We start from the raw sequence: 19,127 nt of genomic DNA on the forward strand, positions 1-19,127 counted from the left end.
TGCCCTAGTAATCCCAACGAGGGATGGGTCTCAAAGAAGTGAAAAATATCTTCTTGCTCACAGAGGAGAGTAGGGTTTAGTAGATATGTGGTCTTTGGGCAATACCTAGAAATGTCATTAGGAAGAATCACAGGCTTTGGGTATGTTACAGGAATTCTCAGGGCCTCATCTTCATGCAGAAAGAGGATGACAACATCCTTAGTTCCAAGGTCCTTCTCTGTTTATGGATCTTGGAGTTATTCACATATAACTCAAGTCATTTAAGGAATAATTTGTTGCACAGTAACCTTATTAAGTCATTTCGTTAACTATTTCAGAGAGAAAAAGGCCCAGAAAACGTGTGATTTATACTTGGCCTATGTGGCCCGGAACAGGGTAAGCCAAGACAAGCCAGTCTTCTGACTTCTATCAAACATCTCTGAACTTGGGATCATTGCTATTTGTCAATGTCCATGAGCTGATTAGTCAAATTTCAAGAGGACCAAGAAAATGGATGTAATAAGTAAATTAAAAATAATAAATACCTTCTTCCTCAAAAGAAAAAGTCATTGCTCTACATAATCGTCTTGCTTCATTGTTTTAAAAATAATTTCATTCTTATGTCTGTTTGATCAGTATTTCTCAAATATAATAATACTAAGAACTACCTGGCAAGCCAATTAAAATAAATATTCCAGATCTCATTTCTGGCAATTCAGGTTTATGAAGTCTGGGGTGGGACACAGTAATTGCATTTTTTAACAAGTTTTCCAGATGACTCTGAAATTGCTATGTTAAACTAGTCCCTTCTCCCCCAAAGATATGTAAAAAGTAGAGGATAAAAAAGCCTCCTCTACATATTTCACTCACAGATTCAGCTAACAGTAGAAAATAAAGTCAACTACAGAAAACAAGAGTATAAAATTTACTAACTCAATACATTAGTAAAATAACATATGTACAAATGAGGCATTTTAAAGTGCTTATAAATAGTATTTTACTAAGTTGTCTGCCTAAGCTTTGACAAATGGTTTAAGCCATGTATACATTAATAACTGAAAACAAACTTAACACTAAAATAAAATAAGGAACTTCATCAGAGTGTCTTCCTCCTTTTAGACTTGAATCGCGTATAGAAGCAGTTTAAAGTGTTACTGTTGCCTTGGCTATTTGAATTGAAGATGGCACTCCCTTTCTCATCTTTGATGTTGCTTCCAACATCCTTCACTTTCTCACAGCTTTCTGTAGCTTGATTGTGATCTGTGTCCTCTTTTTGGCTGTTGACTAGTCTTTCCCTTGAAAGCATTCTTTCCCTAAGTCTTCTAAACGGGGATGTCATTCTTTTTCTGGTTGTGTTCTCACAACTTGTCCTGTCTCTATTCTCCTCAGTGGCCTTCTCAGTACTGTCTGTTCTTTTGGCTGTGCTCCTGGTAATCTGAAGGATTTTCTTTTGCAAGTAAGCCCCACCTATTCCGGGGCAGCTCTGGCCACTGATCTTGCTGCTGTGATCAGATATGATACTGCCAACTGGAGGGAGAGATGCAAAAACCCTGACATGGTCAATCACAATTAGCCTTGTTTACATAATATTTCACTATTTAAAAATTCTAACATCTTGATAATATCTGAAAAATTGAAATCTAGCAACATATTTTTTAATGCATGGAAAAAATCTACTTATTTATAACATATACACATCAGTTATTGCAAGACAGAATGCAGGAGAAAGATTACCTTTATCAGCACAAGCTGGTGACAAAAACAAAAACAAAAAAACTGTTGAAAGGAAGCCAAGCTGGTAAAATCATAAGGAAAAATATCACAAAAATATCAGGTAACTAGAATTATTTTTGTAAAGTAACTATGTAGGTCTAGAATTGTAAGTAGATTTTCCTATTAAAAAGCTTAGTAAAAACCAAGTAAGACATACAAATAGTACATACAACAGGTATATTTATAAAGCTCATTTTCTGATCCTGTTGTAGATCCAAGGTGGAGAGACTGCTTTTCTTAAACACTAGGGTAGATAATGTTTAAGGTCTCGACTTCTTTTTAAAGTACTTGTTGAAACTATCCTCATGCAAAACATGAAGATAGGTTTATTTTCTTAATCATAAGAAAACAAAGAACAGATCTCAGAGTTTAATAAGAACCAGGAACAGATCCTAATAATTTACTCTGAGCATAATGACAGTTTTGTTCAATCATAGATTACTGGCAAAAACCTGTCTACACAAATAGAAGGATCATACTTGGTTGGGGTTTTGACAGTACACATGCAAGAACAAGCTGAAACAGTTTTGAAGAGAAGATTTTCTTCAGGCTTCTAAGAACTCCAAACATTACTAAGAGAAGCTCACAAATCTATAAACATGGTGTTCAACTGTTGGCTATACAATGAAAGACAATGGAAAAAAGACTTCTCTATTTGAGTGTTGAGTGTAGATTTTGTTGGGAATAAGAGCAATGGAGGAATTCCTGTTCCTAATACCTCTTGCCAGAAGTCACATTTAGGCATAAAATACCAAATCAGATCCTACTAGTTAGAATTATCTATAATGGGATGGACCTCCGAGCAGTCTCTAAAAGGGGTAAGGAGTGTAAAGATGTTCCTGAAAGAGCATTAGGAGCATATGGACACTGTTCATTTGGACCATCTGTCTGACTGCAGGCACTGCAGCTTATCCTACACCGCAAGATCTGGTAAGGGGTGCAATGGATAGGACCATACAGACAAGGAAAGTGATGACATAGGTCTGTGTGCCACACAAAATTTATATATGAGCTATAACGGTATCAAAATCTGTGTTTTATAAATACACCTACAATATACACTGTTTATATCTCCTGTTTCATTTTTATTAAGCTTTCTTTAGTAAAATCTGAATTAAAAAAAACCTAACCAGTCTCAGCTATGTGAGGATGAAAAAAGCAAGTAAGTAATGGAGCTATGGTGTCCTGAGGTGGCAGCAGAGAAAGAAAAGAGACATTCCAATTCACTAAACACTTACCACACATCAGGCTTTATAAATATTATTTCATTTAAACCATATAAGAGGCTCTCAAAATAGATGAAATAAATGGTCTTTTTCTTTTTCTTTTCTTTTTCTTTTTTGAGATGGAGTTTTGCTCTTGTCACCCAGGTTGGGCAACAATTCTGCATCCAGTTCTCTCTTGATTTCCATAGCCACGAAACTAGTTGGGATGCAATGGCACGATCTCAGCTCACTACAATCTCCGCCTTCTGGGTTCAAGTAATTCTCCTGCCTCGGCCTCCTGAGTAGGTGGGACTATAGGCGTGTGCCACTATATCTGGCTAATTTTTTTGTATTTTTAATATAGGTGGGTTTCACCATCTTGGCCAGGCTAGTCTTGAACTCCTGACCTCAGGTGATTAACCTGCTTCGGCCTAGATGGTCTTTTTCCCATCTTAGACAGAAAACCTGACCGTATAAATAAATTACTTGTAGTAACACAGCTACAGTGGAGGACAGAATCATGGTTCAAACTCAGGTCTGACATTACTGTACATAATTGCCACACAGGTGGCAAAAATAAGGAAGAGCTCTGCAGAGTGAGAATAAACTTAGAGCCTGGAAGCTGAAGCAAGCTCTGGAAGCTTCTCTCTCCTGTTAGAATTATTATAATAAGTCTGTCTTCCCTCTGACCATGTACCATTCTCTGGTGTGATTATTTAAATATGTACTTCTTTTACATCTGTGAAGAAGACGCCAGAACTAAATCCCCTTTCTCTCCAGGGTACACACAGAATGTGAAGGGTCAATATAAGAAATACACACTATATTTAGAATGCTACATGTGCAGCTAACATGAAGTGGCATCTGCTGCACACTGCCCAGGCTGGCCGCAAAAAGAAATGCTCCAGTCTGAATTATGAAAACATGTAAATGAACAAGAAGAATTTCAGTTTTTCACCTCATGAGATTCTGTGTAAGTAAAAAATCCACAAGAGTACAGGTTATTTTAAATCCTAATTTAAAAAAAGGTAATACTCTAAAAAAAGGAAAACCATCAACCTAAATATTTGTTTTCCTAAATCTTATAGTTGGTTAAAAACAATTTCTTTTTTTTGAGATGGGGTCTTGCTGTGTTGCCCAGGCTGGAGTACAACGGCACAATCACAGTTCACTGCAACCTCTGCCTCCTAGGCTCAAGCGATCCTCTCACCTCAGCCTCCCAGGTAGCTGGGACTACAGGCACATTACCATGCCTAATTTTTACATTGTTTGCAGAAATGGGGTCTCATCATGTTGCCCTGGCTGGTCTCCAACTCCTGGGCTCAAGTGATCCACCCGCCTCAGCTTCCCAAAATGCTGGTATTATAAGCATAAGCCACTGTGCCTGGCCTAAAAACAATCTCTTATAGAAACTTTTATTTGCAAACACTTCATAGAAATGTCCAAATATAGGAAACTGGAATGACGACACCAAGAATTTGCACCAAAACTATGGCTTCTGCCTTCATTCTTATCCATGCTTGCTGTCTGTTGAAGTTTAGGATCACACTTTGAATACTGGAGTCCTAGTTACATGACGCATAATACCCAAAAAGCATTTGAATAATGCAATACAAAACATCAAAGTTCAAAAAGCATTAGGAGTTATGCTTTTCTTAATGATTTACAATTATTGCTATAGATTGAAAAGCAAAGTATGTGCTATAAAGTATTATTTAGTTTAACAAGAACTAGTTTGAAATGTTTTGTCTTACCTTTGTGAGGGGAACCTTGAGGAGATGCAGGAGGACTAGAATGTAAAGATGATGCCACAGAAATAGTGTCTTCTGTATGTTTCTTACCACTTACTTCTTCAGTTGTTCCTAAAACTTTCTGAGGTAAACTTGTATCTAAAAGTAAACGCAAAGATGCAAATAAGCATCATTTCACAATTAAAATGTCCATAGTTGCCTAAATCACTATGTAACTAAAGCTATGATACACAATGGCTAGTGTAGTCAATTGAAATGTGTAAATGACAAACAGGGACTAAATGACTGGGTAATGGCACACAGAGATTCTCACCTCTAGGTTATCCATTCAAATTCAGCTGGTCAGCATGGACCAGATTATATTAGTTTGTCTGTGCTTTGTGGTATAAGGGAAATAAATTTAACAGTCTGAGTGCTGTGCCCCACCTCCCACAATTGACACAGTGATTTGAAATCTTCAAAAAGAAGGCATGGATTCAAACTCTTCCCTCCCCTCTAGAGGTGGCCTCTCCAAGTCAGGGCGAGGCATGTGGCAGGGCAGCGTGGGGATTTTGGCACTGTCACTACCTGCGGTGCATCTGTGCTGTGGGTATACAGAAGAGGCTGCAGGGCTGCCAGTCCAGCCCTTTTCAAGAGCACTAAATTCACACTACAGGAGAGAAGTAAACAACAGAAAGAATCATGAATGTATAGAAAAATAGTATGCAGCACAGTGGAAAGATTCCTTAAAGTTCTCATTACCCTTGTCCAACATCTGGTCCTGTTTAGTGTACCTCAAACCTAGCAATGGTTTCAATATATTGATGTTTTTACATTTATCTTCTCTAAGAAATGTCAAAGAGCTATAGACACTGTTCCTAAAACATAAAGTAAGTGGCCGGGTACAGTGGCTCACACCTGTAATCCCAGCACTCTGGGAAGCCAAGGCGGGCAGATCATGAGGTCAGGAGATCAAGACTAGCCTGACTAACATGGTGAAACCCCATCTTTACTAAAAATACAAAAATTAGCCAGGCGTGGTGGCGCACACCTGTGATCCCATCTACTCAGGAGGTTAAGGCAGGAGAATCGCTTGAACCCGGGAGGCGAAGGTTGCAGTGAGCTGAGATCGCACCACTGCACTCCAGCCTGGGTGACAGAGTGAGATTCTGACTCAAAACAAACCCCCCCCCCAAAAAACCAAAACATAAAGTAAGCAAACTTTGATGAGGATTTTGACATAGTAACAAGCAGCCACTGGACAACGAAAAAATTTAGATCATAGTATACTCACACTACCCTTCATTAAATGTAATATAAACATATTTATCATATAAACAGCCATATTACAATAAGAAATGAAGAAACCTATACAGGGCCAGGCATGGTGGCTCACACCTGTAATCCGAGCACTTTGGGAGGCTGAGGTGGGTGGATCACCTGAAGTCAGGAGTTTGAGACCAGCCTGGCCAGCATGGTGAAACCCCATCTCTACTAAAAACACAAAAACTAGCCAGGTGTGCTGGCAAGCATCTGTAATCCCAGCTACTCAGGAGGCTGGCACAAGAATTGCTTGAACCTGGGAAATGGAGGTTTCAGTAGCCAAGATCGCGCCACAGAAACTCCAGCCTGGGCGACAGAGCAAGACTGTCTCCAAAAAAAAAAAAAAAAAAAAAAAAAAAGCAAGCAAGCAAGCAAGCAAGCAAGCAAGCTACATGGTACAAGTAATGTTGCCTCTCAAGTGGTGATATTCAAGTAAAAAAAAACCAGAGCTAACTTTGTCCCTCTCTCACTCCTACCAACAAATTCATCAACTTCACCAATTCTGCACCCAATTCTCCATTTCCATAGCCACCAAACTAGTCCAGGCCCCGGGCAACTTTCACTTAACTGTTAGACCAGCTTTCCATCTGAGCTCTTTATCTCCAGTCCTGCTGTGATTCTTACTACAGTCCTTCTCAAACATAATTTGAACCATAATCTTCCCTTGTTCAAATCTCTTCAATGGCTTCTCACTGATAACTTTCCTTTGGCATGGCACATTGTAATTTCAGCATACCTGTCTTCATTCTCTGCATCTTGGAAGCTGTTTAGTACAGTGGTTAAAGGCAAAGATTTAAAGCCAGTCAGCCTTCCTTTAGCCTCTACGCTTCCTTTGCAGAATGAGGGTAAAATACCACTTATCTTGTGGCATTACTATGAAGACTGACATATAAAATTAATAAAGCACAATTTGAACCATGCCTGGCACTCAGTAAGTGCTCTCCAAGTGTTAGCTTTAATTATTATTGTCTGTCAACACTGCATGCAATTTCCACTCAGAGTCAGCAAAGTGCTTGTAGTTTCTTGCACATACCAAGCTGTTTCCTTGGCCTGAAGCAACTTCTCTGGAACTTTTGCCTAATCATCTTCTTTGTCACCAGCCTTTCAGGCTGCTTAGACGTTATTTCCAAAAAGCCTTCTTCTGAAGCCCTATCTTACCTCTAAGTTACCTCTGTTTTGCTTTGTTCTTTTATATGTTCTGCATATACCCCTGGCATAACAAGAAGACACATTACACTGAAGTTATCTGTGTGAGTGTCTACATCACCAGACTGAAAATCTGGCAAAGGAGGGGGAATTTCTTATTCAACTTTGTATCTCAAACAACAACAGATTAAATGAACAAAGTTCTACTAAACATATACTACATATAATTCATGGTCTAAGTAATCATGCTAGGAACCAAATCTAATCTAGCTTCTCACCTAAAAGGCTAAAATAATGATACTGTTAAAACAACAAATAAAAATAATATGAATAATGACTACAAGGCCTAACAGAAAAAAAAAAGTGTGGTCTATACTTTATAAAAGTTACATTCTCTTGTTTCCTAACTAGGTTTTCAAAAGGGGTCACTAAAGACAAAAAACAACGTATAGTCATTTTTGGAATAAGCAACTTCATTTCCACAGTTTTTGTAGACTGTGTCTGTATTAGATATTACATTAAATACACCTTTGAATGCAGTAAGCCCCTTGTACCCAAAATGCTTTGCTGTAAATTTTCTATTGATCAACAGATTTCAGTATTATAGGAAATCCAATGTTGGCATTTAAAACATGTATGCTGTCAGCAAACATCTACAGTCAAAATGAAACACTTTTTGATTCATGAAATGATGATTATATTACACAACATACAACAGCTTATCTCCTGAACATCTGTAATTATTTTTCATTCTAACTCCCCTGGAAATTTCAGTTAAATGGATGTAATATTAATGGTGAATACTCACTCAATGCAGGGTCTTTTGTTTGTCCCTTCTTCCGGATGGGGTGCAAATTAACAGCTGGCACCTGAAGCACCTGGCTTACTCTGTGGGGTTGATGCAAGTGGGCTTTAGTTGTTTGGCCAGCTGACCTCATAGGCACTGGGGACATTTCAGATGATTTGGCTGATCTTTTCTCATTTAAATTCTTGGTCACTAATAGGAGAGAGTAAGAAATAAGTAACTGAATGTTTTTAGGCAAGGTTATCACCACTGGCAATAATAAATGGTTACTTTAAAACCATCTATTTTTAGTACAAAAAATAAAATAGATTAATTTTCTTAGCAGGAATTTCAGTTAAGTACTATAAAATGTTATCTCCATTGCTTGGTGAGTCAGATAAAAAATGTTATCTCTAAAATTTTTGTAGAATAAGTTGTTAATTTTATCTCCTAAATAATTCTTTTTTAAAAAATTTTTTGAGATGAAGTTTCTGTCGCCAGGGCTGAAGTGCAATGGTGCAATCTTGGCTTACTGCAACCTCCACCTCCCAGGTTCAATGGAGTCTCCTGCTTCAGCCTCCCGAGTAACTGGGATCACAGGCACCTGCCACAAAACCTGGCTTTTTTTTTTTTTCTTTTTTTTTTAAGATGGAGTTTCGCTTTTGTTGCCAAGGCTGGAGTGCAATGGTCCCGGGACTGTAACCTCTGCCTCCTGCGTTCAAGGGTTCAAGTGATTCTCCTGCCTCAGCCTCCCAAAGTGCTGGGATTACAGGTGTGAGCCATTGCACCTGGCCTATTTTTGTATTTTTAGTAGAGACGGGGTTTTACCACGTTGCCCAGGCTGGTCTCGAACTCCTGACCTCAGGTGATCCACATGCCTCAGCCTCCTCAAAGTGTTGGGATTACAGATGTGAGCTATCTCACCCAGCCCTAAATAATTCTTGAATCCATGTTAATTAGCTCCATCATCACTCTGCTGAGGGTCAAGTTAACATTCTCTCTTTACTACTGAAATATTTTTCTCACTGTATCAATTCTAGCATGCCTTCAAGGCATTCTTCATAGAAGAGTAACTCTTCCAAAATGAGTATTTGATCATATCATTTTCCTTCTCCTTCTGCACAAACCTTAACTTGCCCCTGCTTTTAGAATAAAGACCCGAATCCCTAAAACAAGGCCTACATGACCCTGCATGATTTGCCATCAGCCTGCCCCCTTGACTTGACTCGCTTACCTTTTCTCTCATCAGTCCTATACTCTCATCAGGCTTTATCCTTTCATTAGGCTTTAACCTACTAGAGAGTAAAGACTATGCATTTTGTTTGTTACTACATCCTTATGTGCCAGTTACTGACTGAAAACAGATGCTTAATAGGTATTTGTTGAATAAATAAGTGAACTTATCTCAACAGCTCTAACAGAAGAAAACCAGAGATAGTGTTTTTATAAATCCATAGGTTTCTTGAAAATGAATGTGAGAATAAAAAACTGAGAACCCTGACTTATAAAAGCTGCCTCCTTCACATAAAACCAATACTGACAGTCCAAGGGGAAGACATTCTTCCATCAGGGAGTACTTTTAATCCTTAGGTTATCCAGGGTGGATATATTCCATGCAGGTGCAGCCTCAGTACTTCATGAAGTATTTGTTTTAAACATCAAGATAAAAGCAAAAACAGATATCTAAACTGTCTCAACACAGCTATAATAGCTATTATGCTTTTATTAAGACAGCTAGACAGTATGTGGGGTGATACGAATCACAGAATATCTTAGAAAGTCAAAATGCATGGACCCTAGGAGAAAATATGCAGTGGCTCACCAACTAATTGAATCCAAGAGGTTATCATCTTTGTTTAGAACCATGAAATACTTTCATCCTTCTCTCATTGATTGGTCAATACTAATCAATGACATCTTATTTTAATAACTGCTACAGTACAAAGAAAAAAACCTGAGCCTACTTTAAAAATAAAAAGAGTTCACAGATGAATGACAAAAACCACATATATTCTAATTAATTAGGAAGAACCAAATTCTATAATGCTCAGAAATCCACTATTGTTTGGGCTTGGGAGAGTGACTATTTAAACATTTAAAAATCAATTATGCATTATAAATATGCTCAAACCAAAGTAAAGGAACATGCATTGAACTAAATGTTCAAATCCAGTTTAAGAAAGAAAGGCCTAAAGATTTTCTCATTTCAAATAGATATAAAATATGTAGCATGGGACATCATTTAGTGTTACGAGAACAGACAGACACAAGTCTGGGGTGAGTGTAAGAAGAGGAAGGTATGACAGTGTATATAAACTGTGTTTCATAACCACAAGATGATTAAGTCTGTATCAAATTACCTGGGAAAAAATAACTTTGATGATGACTCAAAGCAGGGTCAGAAGGCTTTAATCAATATGTATGTGGCTTTGAACTTTAAAACATGAATAAATGTTAAAGGTTCTATATACTCTTTCAGCTTTTACCTTTAACATGTACTATTTAATATGTAGCAGCCAGAATGTAGAATGCTCTCAGTAACTGTTAGCTTTTCAAAATTTCTTTTTCCAAATTCAGTAACTTTGATGTAGAAAGAATCACAGAAACAAAATGTATTCCCAACCCTTGCTAAAGTTTTACATTCGAGAAAACAGGGACCAAAGATGAAGAAAATCTTACTCAAATGGTAATAAATGAAACTCAAATTCTGCCTGTATCCTTTCGTAGGTATTCTTCCCATCATACTCCAAATCTTTTCTTATATGTAGAAGCATTCATGATATTGTTTTGATTATAGCACTTATTAAAAGGCTCCTTACCCTTATTTAAAAATTGTCAAAACTGAAATTTTAAAAATCAGTATTTGGTTCTACTTCCACTTCCTGTTTTTGATTATTTCTTTTGACATACTTTTAAAAATTACTATGCAAATACCATATCATTTATCAATCTTAGGGTCAATCCATGATGATTACTACCCCTTGTCAATTAGGAATTTTCAAATAAAATTCTATTGCAATTTTTATGGGCAAATTTAACCCATTCTGTGTGTGTGTGTGTTTATATTTATTTATTTTTTAGAGACTGAGTCTCACTTTGTTGCCCAGGCTGGAGAGCAGTGGCACAGTCCTAACTCACTCCAGCCTCAAACTCTTGGGCTCAAGTGACCTGCCTGCCTCAGCCTCCCCAAGTTGCTAGCACTACCACTCGGCTAATTTTAATTTTTTTTTTTTTGTAGAGATGGGGTCTCTCTGAGTTGCAAAAGCTGGCCTCAAGTGATCCTCCTGCCTAGGTTTCCAGGTGTGACACACCATGCCTGGCCTTAATCTACAACTTAAGAATTACAATTATTTTGTTATAACAGTATATATTTCATTATCTTTGATTTCTGCTCTTAGAACTCATAATTTCCTTGATCCAAAGATATATGCATTCTCTTGGTTGTATTTAATTAAAAAAATTTGTATTGAGAACATGATCTTTTTCATCATATTTTCTGGAGACTACCTAATATCAGAATGTGTCTGATTCTTTTTGTTTTACCTTACTACTGGCACCTGTAAGGTACCTATTATCACTGGTGTTTTAATCAAATGTCTTATATTTTCTAGTTGGTACATATTATCCATGAAATAAAAAGGGGTAAAAATTCCCCTTATGTTTACTCTTTAGGGATGAATGTAAAAATGTTCTCCAACAGAAAGGCTCCTCTATAATGATCCAGTTTTTAAAAGACTTAAAAGCTTCTTAAAGATCTACTTGTTTCTCTATTTTTTGGACGGTGTAGGCATCAGGAATGGATGGGATTCAGTACGTGGTTAACTGGATCACATGATGCTTAAGGTATGCCAGTAATCTTTTGTGAGTGAAAGTTAATTTTCTTGGGACTTAGGCATAATTCTAGAGTAGTAAGTTTTTATTTTGTTGTATTCTTTAGTGTCACATAAATGAAAACTCATACTCACAAGTACCATATGCAGGCTCCCACTGTAATGACATCATCTGGAACTTCTCCTCATCTGTCTCTACATCCAGACTGGAAAGATACTGCTTCACCTTCCTTGCCATTTGGGCATCCTCATACAGCTTCTTGGCATTAAGTAGAGAGCTGCGGCGTGCCCTTTTTTTGTGAGCACCTCCCTGAACATCCAGCATGTTTGAATTTGTGCTTCCTTGACTCAGTGACCTGTAAGAAGATGAAAATCACAATAAGGGGCTGTAGAGAACTAAGTATAGATTGAAGATTAAAAGATTTTGTTCTGTTAATGCTATTGCATGCTGATGTAAATGAGTTAAAAGATGAAGAGCATTAATGTAAAGTAATTTGGCACATATGGTGATGTTCTGAATTAAGAACAGGATTTGGCAAAGTACAGAATTCAAAAGAATAGGATAACAATGGCCCCGTGAGTGGCCTGTTCCAACAGGCCTGTGTTTGTGCCTATGCAACCCATGGCACAACAGTAACAAGAAAAATCATTCCTCTGGTCCTGGAGGCCACCCATGCATTGAAGATATGGCAAGAGTCTGGACCAGGACAAGTCCATCCTCAGCCATATCTCTGAACCAGGGTTCTTTAGCAATGAGGGTTCTAAAGTAGTTTTGCTTGTTGTTCTGCTTTCGACATGCTATTGCCGCTACCATTATAGCAGGCCCACTCTGAGCATGTTAACCAATTTTACCAGTAACCATTATTTTGGCCAAAACTCAAAGAGAACTACCAATAACATATTAGCTGAAAATTTACAGCATTTATACGCAATTCAATATAGTCAGAAATCAGAATGCAGGAAAAACTCAATGCTTCTACTCACATATGGAATGGTTAGGCAATATTTGGGTTCTAGAACTGAGGATCTGGGACATCACTTTTTTAACGCCTGTGAATGTGACAGAATTGCAAGCTGGGTGGAAATAACCACAATTCAAACAAGCTACAGCTTCACCCGACTCTACTCTTTTTGGCAAACATCCTACAATGACTGCACCTAGAACCAATGGAAAACAGCAACTGCAACGATGATTGTCCTTTCTAACAAGTCTAACAAACACAAAATTCTTATATAATTTTTATTTAGATGGTATTTTATTTCGCCATTCCAAAATAATATGGTTATCTACAGATTCTAAATTAAGCTTCATTTTTATATAAAAATATTCTAAATACAAAGACCATAGTGCTCATCTATCTACTTTAAAATAAACACTAAAATCCTAATGCTTTCATTGTAAATTAAGTGAAATATAGTTGAAAAAGTGTTATGGCATTTTTTTCTTTCACATTTTAAGATCTCTCAAATAGGGGTATATCTTACACTCAGTGGCAACTTTCAATTGCTATTAGCCTGGCAGAAACTATGACAAGACATTATTTACACATGCAGGAACCTCAAAACTTGCAGAATGGCTTGAAAGAAAATCCAATGACATTAGTGAATTAGCCTTTTAACCTCCAAGGACCAAATGATTATAACGAAGTAATAAATCTGACAAGTTCAAGAACATTCCCAAAGCAAGTGACAAGAGAAAACTAACTCTAAGTATTTCCAAAGCTAGCCTGAGAGCCCAGCACCAGCAACTTTCGGTTCTTTTGTGGTTTTTCAAAGAAATGGTGCATTACCAACACATTGGATGGTACAGAGGGCAATACTGTATGGGGGAGGAGGGTTCTGGAAAACAAAATTCAGAAGCTAATGACTCTAAAAGAAAACATTTCAGAAGATTCATATTTTGAATATAAAGAAATTTTAGGAAAATCTAAACCAATTTACTTTGCTTATATTTTCCTTTTTATGCAAATAAAAATATTGATTTTTAAAAATTCAGTTTTGACGTTGTGATAAAAATCCAGAGCCAAGTCCATAAGAGCTCCTTCAATAAGCATAAAGTAGAAATTCTCAGTGGTAACAGGACACTGCAGTGATTTTCCTTAGTAGTAGATAAAAGAACAATATGCCCAACAATTGACGATGTCTTGAATTCAAAGAAATGCAGTAAAATCAAGTTGCAGCTATTTAGGAGCAAATTTTAACACAAATATTTAATAATTTTATCTTAGTTAATATAAAAAAAGTAGGTGTTGACAAATCTAGGAGAGACACAAAATTCTAACAAAAACACTGTGATAAATATCAATAAAATGTTTTCTAAACTACTTTGAAAACAGAAAATGCTCCGACATAAAATAAATATATCTAATGTTTGCAAGCATCACACAGTGCAACCCTAAAGCTGAATGAACAGTGAAACATGTTAACATAAGTCATTCAAACACACCCAACACCCACTAAAAGATATTGTCCAAGTATTCTTCTTTATAATAGTAATGCCAGGTATCAATTTCTATTTTCGGTGAGAAGAGCCAAAAGAGACCAAGACATAAATTTATGATCCAGAAGAAAATACGTGGGAAACACACAGAGAAGGGAGAAAGAAAATAGAAGGAAAGTCAAGTTCACCAAGCATTGACAGAAAACAAGACCACAAATGAGACAAGACTCGAGTAAAGAAGGTGGCTCACAAAAAAATTCTTCTTACATGTAATAAAAGCTTCTAACTTCATGGTTCACTACAAGTCTTAAAATAACAAAATTCTTCTTATGCAATCCCTTCATCCACAAAAGTCATCTCTTTCTTCATCTAAAAATGAAAGGACTAGATAGATGATTTATAAGATCTTTAACATTCTATGATTCTAAATGGACACTTAGCTATGTAGAAGTAGAGACCTAAATCTATAACAAATAGTGGTGGTTGCTGATTCTATCACAACTTTAAAGATAAGGGAATCTTCAATTAAAGCTGGTAAAAATTTCAAGTAAAATTCAATCAATGCTACAAGTAAGTGGCATTAGTGGGTCTGAGGCAATAAAATCATCTTCTACTTCAATTTTATAGTACAGCTTGGATAAGGGCTGCCTCTTTTTGGAAAACTGATGGAAAATGCAACCTTCATAAACAGATCTTTCATTCATTTTTATACATTCATATGACATATTTACTTTAATAAAATGTGGCATTTGAATAAAAGAAAGTGGTGTGAACTCTAGAATTAGGCTACCTAGGTTTGGATCCACCATTAATGAACTCTAAAACTTTGGGCAACTCAACCTTTCCCATCCATACCATGGAAAGAACAGTATTTCCTTATAGGGTAGTAGTAGAATTAAGTAAGATAATTTGTTTAGAGTGCTTAGAACAATGTATGGCACATAGCAAGCACACAACAAATTCATTATCATTATCATCATCTAAATGACCTAGCTAAATTAAAATCTAAAAAGGACTTATAGGACATCAACAGTGGAAAAATAAACGAAAAATAGCTAGTTCTATCACTACTTTCACCTTGTTAGCAGAAGGCATTTGTCAGGAATGTAGGCTGACAGGGTTAATGGAATTCATGCTACTTTATGTGCGTGCATTAATGAAAAGGATGCAGTATATGTTAAGAGTCGCACAACCTTCATTCCAGTTGCGTTCATCTCTACACTTACCCCAGACTCCGCCACCTCTTCTTCCTGTAAGCAAGAGCCACAAACATTGAAGCATGTGTTTGAATAGGAAAGCACAGAAAAAAGACAACAGTTGAGAGTCAGAGGAACTATGCAGACAGAAAAGAACAGAAAAATTTTATCAGGAAAAAATTATAGCTTAACAGTAATATGACTTTAATGGAAGGCAGGAGGGTAATATGAATATATACAGAAGGTCAAAAAACCTCCAAAATACTTTATAAAAATATGCTTTAGATCAATTATCAGGAAGCTTTAATTTACCTAATTTATCAGGAAGCTTATATAAATAAGCTTAAGGAAAAACATTTACTTACTATAATATAAATTTTGAATTCAAAGTTTTAAGGGAAAAGACCTTAAAGGGATAGAATTTTTGAACATATTTCTGGCAAGATTTTTGGGCCACTCATTTAAATGACAGAATGAAATTACAAGGGACATAAAAACACAACATTTCATTTTTAAGTGCAGAAATTTCTCTGACAAGATGTCTTGTAAGAAATGTTGACCAGCAAATCCAACTTACAATGTAGGTAAAAATACATCATTAAAATCTTCATAATACTATATATCTTCACATTCCTGTTTGATTGACTAAAGATTCTATTTTTTAAGTCTGCAAATTGATTACTGTTAAAAGGGGTTACTTCATCCAAACTAGATACTCATATACCACGAAAATGGACACTGTTTGCTTAAAGAAAGGTATTACATTTTAGCACTGGCTGACAAAACTGATTCAGGAAAAATTCAGTCCAATCTTTAATACAGATGTTTTTTATATTCCCCGAACACCTTATTCTATTCAATCCAGGCCATTCCCAAGAAAACAGCCATGTTTATTAATTTCCTCATCAGTTTTTCTCCTTGGCTCATTACTGAGGTATGGCTAGTACTTAGTACATTATAAACTGGTCTGGCAGGGTCACAAATTCATCATGTTCTTCAGGAACCAGGATGTTAACATGTATGAGTAAAAAGAGGTCCATATAAGACAACAGGGAGTGTTAGGGTCACTGTACAAGGACATGCAACAAAAAAACAAACAAACCCTTCTTTGCTTTGGTACCTAGTTCTTACTCTTTTCTGCTTCCCCACACTGTTAAGCAATGACATCTTTCAATACATGTAGTGATTCTCAAGGTGCACAAGTGGGATGTGTAGGAAAGAGGAGATCTGGCACACCCCCTCCTTCCTTCCATACTTTGTGGATCTCTAAATCAGAGAAACCATCAGATAAACTACTTGCAACATGGTGAAACCCTGTCTCTACCAAAAAAAAAAAAAAAAAAAATTAGCTGGACATGGTGGCATGCACCTGTAGCCTCAGCTACTTGGGAGGCTGAGGTGGGAGGATCACCTGAACCCGGGAGGTTGAGGCTGCACTGAGCCGAGACAGCACTACTGTACTTCAGCCTGGGCAACCAGAGTGAGAGATCCTGTCTCAAAAACAAAGACCGCTAAGCAACAATTTAAACAAAACAAACAACAAAAAAACCCCAGTATATCACTGGTTCTATTGGGTTATGAAAATTTCAACTCTGGTTTATAAAGTATTGTGTTGGGGTAAAAGTAACTGCAATTTTTGCCATTGTAATGGCAAAAATCACAAATACTTTTACACCAACCTAATACCAAGTATTTTTGTTTCCTTAGCACAGTATATTTTTTAAGCCACAGAAATTGTGTTGGCCCCTGTACATTATTTCATTTTTAATGTCCCTGTGAACTGAAGCTATAGGCCCCAAAGGAAATCAGATCAAAAATTAAAACCACAATGTCTTATTTACACCCTGAAAATTCTAAAAATTACTAGGAATAGCTTAACAACATACTTTGTTTCAATTTTATGTAAGCCGAGGAAGCCTTTTGTTATTACATTAAAAATGAACCTTAAAAAGTATTCTTAAAATATCAGGTCAATACAGAACACAATAAAATTTTTCATTTTTAGTAAAGTATGATTAAATTTCCACTTTCTGCATTCTGTTCATTTTTATGTAATAAAAACTTATATACAAATGAAACACAGTGTAATTTGAGGAAAAGAAAAAAAGAAAAATGGTTTACAGGAATGAAGTATGAATTAAACAGAAACAGAATATTTAAAATATTCAGTAAAAATAAAAGACACAGTCAGACTAATACTTTACAAACTAGGTTAGAAACGAGATGAAAACAAGACGAATACCAGCAATTTTCTTGTATTTGTTTGCTAATCTGTTTTTTTTTTTTTTTTTTTTGTATTTTTAGTAGAGATGGGTTTCACCTTGTTAGCCAGGATGGTCTCGATCTCCTGACCTCGTGATCTGCCCACCTCAGCCTCCCAAAGTGCTGGGATTACAGGCGTGAGCCACTGCACCCGGCTTGCTGATGTTTTAAAGAACAGTAATACAGAACTATCCACATACAAATATTTGCAAATTATATAAAAACTACTCTGAGCCTCATTCAGTTTCTTCATATATAAAAGGAAGGCTAATACCACCTACCTGTTATGGTTATTATGATAAATGATTACATGAAACTGACATATACAAAGCACTTTGTACAGCACATAACACAAGGTAGAATAAATATGATCAATAAATGATAAATATGTTAATTATTATTACATCGCCCTTGACACCACTCTAACACTTCTACATATTTCAATGTCCTACCTCTGTCGAAACATCATAGCTGGGTCCATATTAGCAGAAGTCATTCGAACAACTTGGCGGATTTCCTTGGAAATCATTCTTAACTTCTCAAAGTTTACTAAACCATCTACTTCGGAGTCATTTCCTATAGAATGAAAATAAATGTTTAAGTTCACAATTAAATTATCTACATAAAAGTAGCAAAAGTCAAGCTGGTAATCTTGAGGGGCACACAGAAGGACCTTCTTTATCACAGTGCCAATTTTGCTTTTAAGAACTGATATACCCATACATGGTTCAACCCTGCTCTTAGGGAATGAGCCACTAGGAGATACTGTGTTCCATATAGGAGTGATGGTTATGAATAAAGTCAAGTGATAAACTGTGCATGGCTTCTAAAACCAGTTTCATGGGCTGGGGGCACAATGGCTCCCACCTGTAATCCCAGCACTTTGGAAGGCCGAGGCAGGAGGACTGCCTGAGCTCAGGAGTTTGAGGCTGCAGCGAACCATGACTGTGTCACTACACTTCAGCCTGGGCAACAGAGTGAGATCTCAACTCAAAAAAATCCACAAAAAACGAAACAAAACAAAAATCCCAAACAAAGGGCAACCTGATGTCTATAGCACTGTTTTTTCACACTTGTGTATAACACAGCATGACCCCATTTATCTCCTGAGGTAGACCCTGAGGTCTGTCAGAGTCCAAGGCCCTGAAGGCAAGACTGAGAAATATATGGTAAAAATTGAATAGCACATATACATTGTAAATAGCACATATACACTGGACACATGAATTGTTCAGAGTCTCAACACAAGCTGGAAACAAAGGAATCATAACGAATACTCTCAAGTTATATAAACATATTTCAAGGAACATGTCAGAAAAACATATTTGAAGTCCATAACATTTCCTTATGAAAAATGAGTGATAATGAAAGAAGAAGCAGTAAGACTACATAATTAGAACAACACTTCTGGTGAGATCAGAAAAACTGGACAAAAGTACAAAAAAATGCAGAGAAGCAA

At 36.6% G+C, this 19,127-nt stretch overlaps 1 protein-coding gene across 6 annotated transcripts in view; it reads right to left on the minus strand.

The window, feature by feature from the left end:
- The window catches only part of RAPGEF6 (Rap guanine nucleotide exchange factor 6), a 215,647-nt gene that overhangs the window by 11,543 nt on the left and 184,977 nt on the right, over positions 1-19,127 (minus strand). For 3 of the 6 annotated variants that reach the window (XM_002804506.4, XM_001101236.5, XM_078005142.1), the window contains 5 exons: positions 18,121-18,244; positions 15,437-15,460; positions 11,906-12,126; positions 7,965-8,153; positions 4,712-4,846 (listed from right to left, as the gene is read on the minus strand). In XM_002804506.4, the coding sequence (XP_002804552.2) occupies positions 4,712-4,846; positions 7,965-8,153; positions 11,906-12,126; positions 15,437-15,460; positions 18,121-18,244 (693 nt within the window). The remainder of the gene's footprint in view (positions 1-4,711; positions 4,847-7,964; positions 8,154-11,905; positions 12,127-15,436; positions 15,461-18,120; positions 18,245-19,127) is intronic. The other 3 variants (XM_078005143.1, XM_001101427.5, XM_078005144.1) reach the window with 1 other exon arrangement.

The sequence above is a fragment of the Macaca mulatta genome, chromosome 6 (genome assembly GCF_049350105.2).
Source record: "Macaca mulatta isolate MMU2019108-1 chromosome 6, T2T-MMU8v2.0, whole genome shotgun sequence".
Taxonomy (NCBI): domain Eukaryota; kingdom Metazoa; phylum Chordata; class Mammalia; order Primates; family Cercopithecidae; genus Macaca; species Macaca mulatta.